The sequence below is a fragment of the Oncorhynchus nerka genome, linkage group LG27 (genome assembly GCF_034236695.1).
Source record: "Oncorhynchus nerka isolate Pitt River linkage group LG27, Oner_Uvic_2.0, whole genome shotgun sequence".
Taxonomy (NCBI): Eukaryota; Metazoa; Chordata; class Actinopteri; order Salmoniformes; family Salmonidae; genus Oncorhynchus; species Oncorhynchus nerka.
Genome location: NC_088422.1, coordinates 55727477 through 55741871, shown reverse-complemented (window position 1 = coordinate 55741871; position 14395 = coordinate 55727477). Strand labels below are relative to the sequence as shown.

Here is a 14395-nt window from a genome sequence, read left to right as displayed (position 1 = left end):
GGCTGATTAAACAGCATGATCATTACACAGGTGCACCTTGTGCTGGGGACAAAAGGACACTAAAACATGCAGTTTTGTCACAACACAATGCTACAGATGTCTCAGGTTGAGGGAGCGTGCAATTGGTATGCTGACTGCAGGAATGTCCACCAGAGCCATAGCCAGAGAATTGAATGTTGTTTTAAGAACTTGGCAGTACTTCCAACTGGCCTCACAACCACAGACAATGTGTATGGCGTACACTTTCGCAGATGTCAACATTGTGAAGAGTGCTCCATGGTGGCGGTGGGGTTATGGTATGGGCAGTCAAGCTACAGACAACGAACACAACAGCATTACATCGATGGCAATTTGAGTGCACAGAGATACTGTGACGAGATCCTGGGGCCCATTGTCGTGCCATTCATCCGCCGCCATCACCTCATGTTTCAGCATGATAATGCATGGCCCCATGTCGCAAGGCTCCGTACCCAATTACTGGAAGATGAAAGTGGCCCAGTTCTTTAATGGCCTGCATACACACCAGACATGTCACCCAATGAAAATGCTTGGGATGCTCTGGATCGACAGAGTGTTCCAGTTCCTCCCAATATTCAGCAACGTCGCACAGCCATTGAAGAGGAGTGGGACACAACCTGCCACAGGCCACAATCAGCCTGATCAACTCTATACGAAGGAGATGTGTCGCGCTGCATGAGTCAAATGGAGGTACCACCTAGGGCTGTTAAAGTGACTGTATTACTACCACACCGGCAGTCAAGACTCCTGACTACAGTCAAATTCCACATGACTGTTTAGTCACGTTAACTAGGCTCTCCAAGCTCTCATGGTCATTAGTAGCCTACCAAACTTGCCTGGTCGTCAGCACTCCATTGTCCCTCTAATCAGACAACACACATGTTATCGATAATCAAAACACTTCATGAGAGCCCAAGAGCTAATGTTAGGCAACATTTCTATACGCTATGCAATTGAGTGAGAAAATATTTTTGTTGGCTTCTATTTAAGAGGATCTTATCAAATTTCTATAGGCTAGGCCTACCACATTTATTTCTGAACTTGCCTAATATTAAGCACATTGCTCCTCTTTACAACAGGACGAAAGCGTATCTGGCCGGCATGAAAATGAACTACGGGAAAAGCGTTCATTCACTATTTAAGTCCATAGATGACATGCATTTCTCCCCCTGCCCAGAGACAGCGGCATGATAATGGTCCATTCTAAATGAAAACTGATTTCACACATTTAGTATATGTAAAGATTAAAATAAAGAATAGTCTGATGTGTGACAATATTAGCCTATCACTTGAGAATGATGCCCAGCTTGTATGCATTAAGGCAAAAAACGACAAAGCATTACATGCATAAGCGCATTGGCGGTCCCTTGAGAATGGTGTTTGCCCGCATTGCCGCACTTTATTTGAAGAAATAGCCAAATAGTTTATCAACATTTTAAGCTAAAACAGTCTGATCTGTTGCATCAGCGTAATTTCTTAAGGTTTTGATAATTGGTTGTATTCACTTGGGATCTATAGCATCCCAAAAGTATGTTTGGAATATTTATTTCTCATACAGGACAAATTAGGACCTAACTCGTAGCTACAAAATGTAAAGAATGCAATCCAATGTCATTTGTTACCTAGACTTTACTGTAAATGACAACAAAAAATACACTAATATTGCAGTTCAAATAAAATTTATTTATATAGCCCTTCGTACATCAGCTGATATTTCAAAGTGCTGTACATAAACCCAGCCTAAAACCCCAAACAGCAAGCAATGCAGGTGAAGAAGCACGGTGGCTAGGAAAAACTCCCTAGAAAGTTAGCCGTGACAGCCTTTATAATGGAATGCTTGTGACCACACAATCTAAATATTGCACTTGGGGGGAAAAAACGGAATGAAACAGGCATTCTATTTTTGCTTTTTTATAGTAGACATCAAGCAAGTGCACAAGGATACGTGTGCAAAAATAAACGTTCACCGAGTAAAACATTTAATAATGCCCCCGCACGTGTTACTGTCAAGTTAACACAAACAATATTTGGGCTACACTGCACATTATTACATTGTACATTTTCTGCCTGTGGACATATGTTCTACCATGTGTCAGCAGAACACGATACCCTTTGTTGACATAATCTCATTCAGGCAGAGTACACCTGGCATACCCTTTTTTTTATCCACTGTATTGAAAAACTGAGAAAGGGGTAAAGTGTGTGGTGTTTCTTTCAACTCTATAGGCTGGACAATAGAACGAGTCCAAATTCACCAAAGGCTGAAAAAAAACGGCAATAGAGCGTTGGCTAAACTGGAACACAAGTGCGAGCCCAAAGCAAATCAATCGAATGGTTCTCAGAGCCAATTTTGACGAGAATTATGCTTAGAAATCAATTTTGCCCAAAAGGCACAAAAAAAATGTATCCTTTTTATAGTATCGCTACAATTTGTTCTAAGGACAAAACTGAAAAAAAATACTCGTATAGAAAGTAAACATTACGCACCTCTATGGTGTCAAATGTGCTTATGTCTGCATAAGGAGGAAGTAGGTTAGGACTATTTTTGTTTCTAGAGATCGATGACAACGAGATACACTGCCCAGCCTTACATAATTAGAAATTTAATTGTTTAATTGATTAAATGAACTAGCAAATATGTTATATTAAGCATTTGAGGAATTACCATTTCAGTAAGTATATACACTTTATTCAGTGACCGTAGGGATATAAAGTTTGATAGTATGATCCAATTTATTTTTAAACAAATGAACTGCAGTAACTAAAATCAACCCAATAGATAGGAGCATAAGACCACAAATGCAATTTAAGATCAGTTCTCCCTGCATGTACAACTTCCCCAAACTCTCACAGAAAAACTCCCGACGCACACTTTCCTGTCCCTTTCCACACTGCTAATGCAAGAGAAGGACCGAAACATCATTAACAGATGATCAAATTACTATGATTCAAGATCATTATTTTCATGTTTTGAAATGATACTTTATTACTATTCCAACAACTACTATCAATAATCCTGAACATTAATTCAGTCACCTCTGGACGAGAAACGTATTTTCCTATTACATTCACTGTCAAATTCATCAACCATGATCTAGCCGCTCTGCCTTCTCGCACAAGTAGCCAGCTCCACAAGCTCTGCCAAAAGCTTGTGCTGTCAGCGGCAGCAATCACCATGCCTTCTCGTGCAAACGAAGGGCACATGGAGGCAAATTAGTTAACTGCGAGGGTTGCATGATGTAATTTATTTGTGGGCTGTTGAGGCAGTCTGTTTTCTATTACTGTTATACGAGTTAAGATGATTACATATTATATGATTACTAGAGTTGAGGTTAGCGCATTCCCTCCCAAAAGAAACACCGGCATAACACGATACATATATGTAAACTGCCAACTTCACCTGTATGTGTGTATGTACAGTGGGGCAAAAAAGTATTTAGTCAGCCACCAATTGTGCAAGTTCTGTAATTTTCATTATATATACACTTCAACTATGACAGACAAAATGAGAAGAAAAAAAGTCCAGAACAATCACATTGTAGGATTTTTTATGAATTTATTTGCAAATTATGGTGGAAAATAAGTATTTGGTCACCTACAAACCAGCAAGATTTCTGGCTCTCACAGACGTGTAACTTCTCTGTCCTCCACTCGTTACCTGTATTAATGGCACCTGTTTGAACTTGTTATCAGTATAACTTCCACCCCCATTTTTTTTCTCTCATTTTGTCTGTCATAGTTGAAGTGTACCTATGATGAAAATGACAGGCCACTCATCTTTTTAAGTGGGAGAACTTGCACAATTGTTGGCTGACTAAATACTTTTTTGCCCCACTGTATATGCAAAAAAAGAAACGACCTCACTGTCAACTGCTTTATTTTCTGCAAGCTTAACATGTGTACATATGTAGGAACATAACAAGATTCAACAACTGAGACAAGCAGAACAAGTTTAAAGGACATGAGACTAACAGAAATGGAATAATGTAAAGGGGGGGGGGTCAAAATCAAAATGAGCTGTCAGTGTCTCGTGTGGCCAAAAGCTGCATTAAATACTGCAGTGCATCTCCTCATGGACAGCACCAGGTTTGCCAGTTCTTGCTGTGAGATATTACCCCACTCATACACCAAGGCACCTGCAAGTTCCCAGACATTTCTGTGGGGGGGGCCCTAGCCCTCAACCTCCAATCTAACAGGTCCCAGATGTGCTCAATGGGAGATCTGGGCTCACCGCTGGCCATGGCAGACCACTGTCATTCCTGCCTTGCAGGAAATCAGCCATACTGCTCGTTCTGTGCATGGTGGCATTGTCATGCTGGAGGGTCATGTCAGGATGAGCCTGGAGGAAGGGTACCACACGAGGGAGGAGATGTCTTCCCTGTAACGCAGTGTTGAGATTGCCTGCAATGACAACAAGCTCAGTCCGATGATGCAGCGACAGGTAGCAAATGTGTCAGATCTTGATCAAGGAGCTAGACCTATCCATTTCATTTGCAACTCCATGAGCCTGCTAGCATTCGCTCATTTCGATGCCTACTTAACAGATTTCAACGCATATCAAATTACCCAGCAGCCATTTAGAATCAACAACTTGCCCAAAAAATAGGTTATTTCTTAGTAAAATTAGAATTCCCTTCATCCGGCTGCGTGTTACCGAAGTGCCTCACTGTCATTGCTCTCACAGGTATCTCAATAATAATTATTATTATTATCAAATGCCCGTCACGTGATAGGGCAGAATGGCCAATGGCAGCAAACAGCATGATTTTTTAGGGGGCATTACAGCCACACTAGGGGGATGCCACTGGGAAATTCACAGCATTATCAGGTGTTTTCAAATTGTGAAAGAGTGATGAAGTATGTGCAAGAAACAAAGCACATGCCTTTCATGCAGCCTTAGAATTGATTCAAAATCCAAACATATAGCCCAACATTTGTATCACAACTAAAGTTGCATAAATAACTAAATTAAGCATATAGGAGAACCTGCTCACAGAATTGCCGGATGTGCACACTCCCTCAAATCGTTTGGAGAAAGGACGTTTTCTATTTTATTCGGCTTTGTTCAATTGTATTCTTTATACCATAAATTAATGCCACGGAGTTCTAAGCAAATCTTGCCTGCTAAATTAACCAGTGTAGCCCACAGCAATATGGCATAGCCAGTTCATTTTATTTGTCACATGCGCCGAATACAACGTGTAGACCTTAGTGAAATGCTTACTTATAAGCCCTTATCAAACAATGCAGTTAAGAAAAAATAAACAAATAATTAAAGAGCAGCAGTAAAATAACAATAGCGAGGCTATATACAGTGATTCCTCTAAAAGTTGTGAGCTTATGCTGCAGTACTTAGAGGTACTTTGTGGTTTAGTACGGTACCCTGGGTCACCACTTCATTGCTCCAGACCAGCGCAAGGGGGAGTTAAAGCACCGATTACGCTCTTGGGTCCTACTGTGTCTGACAATGAATGGGTGACATGCCTAAATAGAAACTGAATTATGCGCGACTTCAGTATTACTTACTAAAACTGTTGTTACAGTAAGGTTATTATTTCTTTTAGGAATATTTTGCTCTTACTGTAGGCCACTCCTGACCGGTCATGTTAGACCATTGCGCCACCCAGGCGCTGTACAAGACACTGCATAGCAGTTCAAGCTGTTGCTACAGATGCTGGTTCAATACCGAATCTAAAACAATGTAACTAATAATGGCATCTTTATGCGTTCATTAATAAAATAATCTTTCAAAATTCCAACGTTTATTTAGTTATGATTTATAACTAATTACTATGGGAATAAATTATGCTCCAATCCTCTAATTATTGGCAGAGAGTCATTTCATATTTCGATATACTGTAGGCAACATGAGTCTCAAGTGTTGAGTAATGTGCTGTTAAGTGGTGATGGTCAGTTAAGAGCAAATTCTTATTTATTTTCAAGGACAGCCTACTCCTTCCTCCCCATTGGGGAATTGAACCCCGGTCTCCAACGTGCCCGCATCCTCTAGTACAGCCATTATTGAAGGCTATCAGATACTTCTCAAAAGATGCCCTATGGGTGGTCAAACTAGCATTACTGGTACCAGTGGATCACACTTAAAAAACATGCAATACAATTCTGCGGCAACATGCAAGCTTAGCCGAAGTACGCTGCAACTTTTAAAGGACCAACCACTGTACAGGGGGTACCGGTTAGTTGAGGTATTATATACACTACTACTACACTAATGTACTTGTCCTCTTACTCAGTTGTGCATATGGGCCTCCCATTCCTCTTTCTATTCTAGTTAGAGCCAGTTTGCGCTGTTCTGTGAAAGGCAAATTACAAAAGGGTTTCCTAATGATCAATTAGCCTTTTAAAATGATAAACTTGGATTAGCTAACAACATGCCATTAGAACACAGGAGTGACAGTTAAAAATCATTTAAAAACCTGCAGTTTCCAGCTACAATAGTCAATTAGAACATTAACAATGTCTAAGCTGTATTTCTGATCAATTTGATGTTATTTTAATGGACAAAATGATTTTCAAAATCAAGGACATTTGAGAAGTGTTGGCAAACTTTTGAACGGTAGTGTACATGTAGGTAGAGTTAAAGTGAATATGCATTGATAACAGTAGCAGCAGTGTAAAATAGGGGGGTGGGGGGCAATACAAATAGTCTAGGTAGCCATTTGATTAGATGTTCAGGAGTCTTTTGACGTGGGGGTAGAAGCCGTTTAGAAGCCTCTTGGACCTAGACGTGCTGCTCCGGTACCGCTTGCCTTGCAGTAGCAGAGAGAACAGTCTATGACTAGGGTGGCTGGAGTCTATTAGGGCCTTCTTCTGACACCACTTGGTGTAGAGGTCCTGGGTGGCAGGAAGCTTTGTTCCAGTGATGTACTGGGTCGTACGTACTACCCTCTGTAGTGCCTTGGTGTCGGAGGACGAGCAGTTGCCAAACCAGACAGTGAAACAACCAGTCAGGATGCACTTGATAGCGCAGCTGTAGAACCTTTTGAGGATCTGAGGACCCATGCCAAATCTTTTCAGTCTCATGGGGGGGATAGGCTTTGTCATGCCCTCTTCACGACTGTCTTGTGTGCTTAGACCATGTTAGTTTGTTGGTGTTGTGTACGCCAAGGAACTTGAAGATCTCAACCTGCTTCACTGCAGCCCTGTCGATGAGAATGGGGGTGTGCTCGCTCCTCTTTTTCTTGTTCACAATCTCCTTAGTCTTGATCACGTTGAGGAAGAGGTTGTCCTGGCACCACACGGCCAGGTCTCAGACCTCCTCCCTATAGGCTGTCTCATCGTTGTCGGTGAGCAGGCCTACCACTGTTATGTCATCGGCAAACTTGGTATTGGAGTCTCGCAGTCATGAGTGAACAGGGAGTACAGGAGGGGACTGAGCATGCACCCGTGTTGAGGATGAGCGTGGCGGATGTGTTGCTACCTACCCTCACCACCTAGGGGCAGCCCGTTAGGGAGTCCAGGATCCATTTGCAGAGGGAGGTGCTTAGTCCCACGGTCCTTAGTTTAGTGATGAGCTAAGGGCACTATGGTATTGAATGCTGAGCTGTAGTCAAAGAATAGCATTCTCGCATAGGTGTTCCTTTTATCCAGCTGGGAAAGGGCAGAGTGGAGATCAATAGAGATTGCATCATCTGTGGATCTGTTGGGGAGGTATGCAAATTGGAATGGTCTAGGGTTTCTGGGATAAATTGTTTGTTCTGTATATTTATATGCTTTAGAATGCCACTTCTAGTCTGGGTGGGAAATACCGGGTTACCTAGGAGAAAGATTTATTCTCAAGAAGGAATATTTGTCAAATATTCAACCCTAGATCTGATTAGTCTGCATGGCACTCAGCATTTAGGAGATGGATTGGGGGTGATAGATTAGGGTCCTGTCAAGGAGGTGTACTCTTACGTCTAGCTGCCTCACGATACAGAAACAGGAGATATGCTCCTATGAGCCATTACTACTCACACAAGCCAAAGCTGGGCAAGGCTACTCAAGAGACTTACACTGCAAGAACAAATGTTGTAATAGAGTACAGGGAGAAACAAAGAGAACTTGAAAACATAAATGCTGCTGACCTGGTAAAATTCCTCCATGCTGGCCAGCCTCTCCTTCCAGTTGGAGCTGTCCAGCATCTTTACACAGGAGGCAGGCAGCACCGCTGCAGCCAGCTCATCACACACCTCCACCTAAGAACAGTCAATATGTACTTTTGACTAGAGCCCAGTTTCAAATGGCACCCTGTTCCAGAGCTAAATATTAGTGCACCATAGGGGGGGGGGGGGTGCTGTCATTTGCAACTTGTATCTATTTAATATTGAGTAATTTATTGAGGACTATTTGATACTTCAAAATCAGTAAGATGTGAGTACTCACTGAGAGCTCAGTCTCCACGATCTCTTTTGTTTCAGCAGGCTTCTTACTCTTGGCTCCACCTTCTGATCCAGGCTTCCCTTTCTTAGCAACGCCAACATCCTAGACAACACATCAAATTAGATTTTAGAATAAACAGACAATTGTATTTTTACAAACAGGAAATAACACATTAGCGAAACATTTAAAAAGTACATGGAGAGCAATTTAAAGAGGAAAACCAATCCATCCTTGAGCAATGACCAAACACTGGCTGCAACCCACCATTTAGGAGCCACTGCTGTGGAATAGAACAGCATAGATGACCAGTCAACAGGGATGACATTATCCGACACTGTATTCATTGTACTACTATTACCAGAAGGTTGTCCATAAGTCCAGCTTCAACATTAAACTCCCCCCACCTTCCATGGTTTTGACCACAGCCTTATATTGAAGCTCTGTGCTTAGCAAAAAAGAAACTGTCCCTGGGGCTCTGGGTACTAAGTAGTCACTGGTTTAGTGGATCACACAAGAACGCTTCAATGTAAATCCCTCCCCCATCTTTCCCATGGATTTGATTGGTTTTCAAGCTCTATTGGTTAGAGTGAAAAACAAGCTCCTCTACTGTAGTTTATATTGTCCAAATGATTAAGGTTCAATTCAACCCTTCTAAACGCCACCTTCAAATATTTTGTGCAACAAACCTGACAAGGACCACCGTGACATGCAAACCCACTACGGAGACATGAAACATACAATAAGAGCCAGGTCATGCCGGCTCACCTTATACAAAGGGGCATTTTTGGGGGGCCCTGCGGGTTTGGCTGGGACCTCAGACTGTGCCTTGGTGCCAGGTTTCCCTTTCTCCGCTCCTCCTCCCTTCTTTCCTCCTGCCAGCTCCACATTGGACGCAATCGCTTTAATCTTTGAGAGGAAAATAGCATTAAGAGAACACACTTGGATATTACCAATCTGAGCAACAGGATGGCCCCAAGGTCAATAACAATGACATATCTAAAACAAAGAACTCTGATTTATGTAAACAATACACACATTTTCACAAACTGGCTCTGAAAACACTGCAACAGCTATTTTATTTGAAGTTGACCAAAAGCAGGGCTCCGAAGTGATTATTTTGCATCCATTCACTTGGGACACAATTTCTTTTAATTGATTGAGTCAGTGCGAGCTGCAAATTCTAGTTTGTCATTTAATTCAAAGCTTTATATTTTTGGGGTGCAAATCAGAATATATTGATCATGCATTCCTGCTTGTTTAAGTCAGGAAGTTAAAGGAGGCCTACAAACCTGACTCAGGTACACCAGGTCTGTCAGGAGGAATGGGCCAAAATTCACCCAACTTATTGTGGGAAGCTTGTGGAAGGCTACCCAAAATGTTTGACCGAAGATAAACAATTTAAAGGCAATGCTAACAAATACTAATTGAGTGTATGTAAACTTCTGACCCACTGAGAATGTGATGAAGAGAAATAAACGCTGAAATAAATAATTCTCTCTACTATTATTCTGACATTTCACATTCTTAAAATAAAGTGGTGATCCTGACTGGCCTAAAACAGTGTATTTTTTACATGGATTAAATGTCAGGAATTGTGAAAAACGGAGTATAAATGTATTTGGCTAAGGTGTACGTAAACTTCAGACTTCAACTGTACGCATGTACACACACACACACCTCACCTTGTCAACCTTGAGTTTGTCGAGGTCTGCAAGGAAGGGGTTAAGCGCTTTCTCTCCCGCCACCTTCATGGCTGTGCCTAGAGCCATGATCGCAGCATCTCTCACCTCTGGAGCAGGGTCATTCACTTGCTGCCATGAAGAAACAACCCACAATATGTCAAACATCAAGACAGAGCCATATTCAAATGGGGATTTATAGAAATAAGTGTGGGGTTAGGGCTGGGCAGTACACCGTATTTTACAATATACCGGAATTGGGTTTAAACTAGAGGTCGATTAATTAGGGCCGATTTCAAGTTATAACAATCAGAAATCTGTATTTTTGGACACCGATTAGGCAAATAAAAACAAAAAAATAATTGAACTAGGCAAGTCAGTTAACACATTCTTATTTTCTATGACGGCCTCACGATATGCAACTGTTCAGGGAAGTCAGGAACCAATACACGCAGTCAGTCAGGAAAGCTAAGGCCAGCTTCTTCAGGCAGAAGTTTGCATCCTGTAGCTCCAACTCCAAAAAGTTCTGGTACACTGAAGTCCATGGAGAACAAGAGCACCTCCTCCCAGCTGCCCACTGCACTGAGGCTAGGGAACACTGTCACCACCGACAAATCCATGATTATCGAAAACTTCAACAAGCATTTCTCAACGGCTGGCCATGCCTTCCGCCTGGCTACTCCTACCTCGGCCAACAGCTCCAGCCCCCCCGCAGCTCCTCGCCCAAGCCTCTCCAGGTTCTCCTTTACCCAAATCCAGATAGCAGATGTTCTGAAAGAGCTGCAAAACCTGGACCCGTATAAATCAGCCGGGCTTGACAATCTGGACCATCTATTTCTGAAACTATCCGCCGCCATTGTCGCAACCCCTATTACCAGCCTGTTCAACCTCTCTTTCATATCGTCTGAGATCCCCAAGGATTGGAAAGCTGCCGCAGTCATCCCCCTCTTCAAAGGGGGAGACACCCTGGACCCAAACTGTTACAGACCTATATCCATTCTGCCCTGCCTATCGAAGGTCTTCGAAAGCCAAGTCAACAAACAGGTCACTGACCATCTCGAATCCCACCGTACCTTCTCCGCTATGCAATCTGGTTTCCGAGCCGGAAACGGGTGCACCCCAGCCACACTCAAGGTAATAAACGACATCATAACCGCCATCGATAAAAGACAGTACTGTGCGGCCGTCTTCATCGACCTTGCCAAGGCTTTCGACTCGGTCAATCACCACATTCTTATCGGCAGACTCAGTAGCCTCGGTTTTTCGGATGACTGCCTTGCCTGGTTCACCAATTACTTTGCAGACAGAGTTCAGTGTGTCAAATCGGAGGGCATGTTGTCCGGTCCTCTGGCAGTCTCTATGGGGGTGCCACAGGGTTCAATTCTCGGGCCGACTCTTTTCTCTGTGTATATCAATGATGTTGCTCTTGCTGCGGGCGATTCCCTGATCCACCTCTACGCAGACGACACCATTCTATACACTTTCGGCCCGTCATTGGACACTGTGCTATCTAACCTCCAATCGAGCTTCAATGACATACAACACTCCTTCCGTGGCCTCCAACTGCTCTTAAACGCTAGTAAAACCAAATGCATGCTTTTCAATCGATCGCTGCCTGCACGCGCTTGCCCGACTAGCATCACCACACTGGATGGTTCCGACCTTGAATATGCGGACACCTATAAGTACCTAGGTGTCTGGCTAGACTGCAAACTCTCCTTCCAGACCCATATCAAACATCTCCAATCGAAAATCAAATCAAGAGTCGGCTTTCTATTCCGCAACAAAGCCTCCTTCACTCACGCTGCCAAGCTTACCCTAGTAAAACTGACTATCCTACTGATCCTCGACTTCGGCGATGTCATCTACAAAATTGCTTCCAACACTCTTCTCAGCAAACTGGATGCAGTTTATCACAGTGCCATCCGTTTTGTCACTAAAGCACCTTATACTACCCACCACTGCGACTTGTATGCTCTAGTCGGCTGGCCCTCGCTACATATTCGTCGCCAGACCCACTGGCTCCAGGTCATCTACAAGGCCATGCTAGGCAAAGCTCCGCCTTATCTCAGCTCACTGGTCACGATGGCAACACCCATCCGTAGCACGCGCTCCAGCAGGTGTATCTCATTGAGCATCCCTAAAGCCAACACCTCATTCGGCCGCCTTTCGTTCCAGTACTCTGCTGCCTGTGACTGGAACGAATTGCAAAAATCGCTGAAATTGGAGACTTATCTCCCTCACCAACTTCAAACATCAGCTATCTGAGCAGCTAACCGATCGCTGCAGCTGTACATAATCTATTGGTAAATAGTCCACCCATTTTCACCTACCTCATCCCTACAGTTTTTATTTATTTACTTTTCTGCTCTTTTGCACACCAATATCTCTACCTGTACATGATCATCTGATCATTTATCACTCCAGTGTTAATCTGCAATATTGTAATTATTCGCCTACCTCCTCATGCCTTTTGCACACATTGTATATAGACTCCCCTTTTTTCTCTACTGTGTTATTGACTTGTTAATTGTTTACTCCATGTGTAACTCTGTTGTCTGTTCACACTGCTATGCTTTATCTTGGCCAGGTCGCAGTTGCAAATGAGAACCTGTTCTCAACTAGCCTACCTGGTTAAATAAAGGTGAAATAAAAATAAAAAATAATAAAAGGAACGGTGGTTCAACTGCCTCGTTCAGGGGCAGAATGACAGTTTTTTACCTTGTCAGCTCAGGGATTCAATCTTGCAACCTTACAGTTAACTAGTCCAAGGCTCTAATCACCTGCCTCTCATTGCACTCAATGAGGAGACTGCCTGTTACGCGAATGCAGTAAGAAGCCACTGTAAGTTGCTAGCTAGCATTGAACTTATCTTATAAAAAAACAATCATAATCACTAGTTAACTACACATTGATGATATTACTATTACTAGCTCTTACTACGGTGCGTATTTGGAAAAAGGGCCGTCGTTGCTCCAATGTGTACCTAACCATAAACATCAATGCCTTTCTTAAAATCAATACACAAGTACATATTTTTAAACCTGCATATTTAGCTAAAATAAATCCAGGTTAGCAGGCAATATTAACCAGGTGAAATTGTGTCACTTCTCTTGCGTTCATTGCACGCAGAGTCAGTGTATATGTAACAGTTTGGGCCACTTAATTTCCCAGAATTTCTTGACCCAAGGCTCGTATTTCTGTGTGTTATTATGCTATAACTAAGTCTATGATTTGATAGAGCAGTCTGACTGAGCGGTGGTAGGCAGGAGCAAGCTCGTAAGCATTCATTCAAACAGCACTTTCGTGTGTTTTGCTAGCAGCTCTTCGTTGTGCGTCAAGCATTGCACTGTTAATGACTTCAAGCCTATCAACTCCCGAGATTAGGCTCCTGCAACCAATGTGAAATGGCTAGCTAGTAAGCGGGGTGCACACTAATAGCATTTCAATCGGTGACGTCACTCGCTCTGAGACTTGGAGTGGTTGTTTCCCTTGCTCTGCATGGGTAACGCTGCTTCGAGGGTGGCTGTTGTCAATGTGTTCTTGGTTCAAGCAGAGGTGGGAGCGAGGAGAGGGACGGAAGCTATACTGTTACACTGGCAATACTTAAGTGCCTACAAGAACATCCAATAGGCAAAGGTTAATGAAATACAAATGGTATAGAGAGAAATAGTCCTATAATTCCTACAACCTAAATATAATATTTAGGGAATATTGAAGACTCATGTTAAAAGAAACCACCAGCTTTCATATGTTCTCATGTTCTGAGCAAGGAACTGAAATGTTAACTTTCTTACGCGGCACATATTGCACCTTTACTTTCTTCTCCAACACTATTTTGCATTATTTAAACCAAATTGATTTCATTATTCCAATGTCTCCTTATATGGCTGTGAATGCGCAAGGAATGAGCCTACACTTTGTCGTTTCCCCAAGGTGTCTGCAGCATTGTGACGTATTTGTAGGCATATCATTGGAAGATTGACCATAAGAGACTACATTTACCAGGTGCCCGCTTGGTGTCCTCCGTTGCAATTATTGCGTAATCTCCAGCTGCGTGTATTTTTCCATTTGCTTCAGAGGAGAAACCCAACTGCCACGAATGATTTATCATCGAATAGATATGTGAAAAACACCTTGAGGATTGATTCTAAACGTTTGCCATGTTTCTGTCGATATTATGGAGCTAATTTGGAAAAAAGTTTGGCGTTGTAATGACTGCATTTTCAGTTTTTTTTCTTAGCCAAACGTGATGAACAAAACGGAGCGATTTCTCCTACACAAATAATCTGTTTGGAAAAACTGAACATTTGCTATCT

General features: G+C 42.6%; 1 protein-coding gene across 2 annotated transcripts in view; it reads right to left on the bottom strand.

Annotated features, from left to right (window-relative positions):
- The window catches only part of LOC115112027 (cytoskeleton-associated protein 5-like), a 94728-nt gene that overhangs the window by 66692 nt on the left and 13641 nt on the right, over positions 1-14395 (bottom strand). For both annotated transcript variants that reach the window (XM_029638672.2, XM_029638673.2), the window contains exons 11-14: positions 10080-10208; positions 9163-9303; positions 8401-8499; positions 8103-8213 (exon numbers count right to left, since the gene is read on the bottom strand). In XM_029638672.2, the coding sequence (XP_029494532.2) occupies positions 8103-8213; positions 8401-8499; positions 9163-9303; positions 10080-10208 (480 nt within the window). The remainder of the gene's footprint in view (positions 1-8102; positions 8214-8400; positions 8500-9162; positions 9304-10079; positions 10209-14395) is intronic.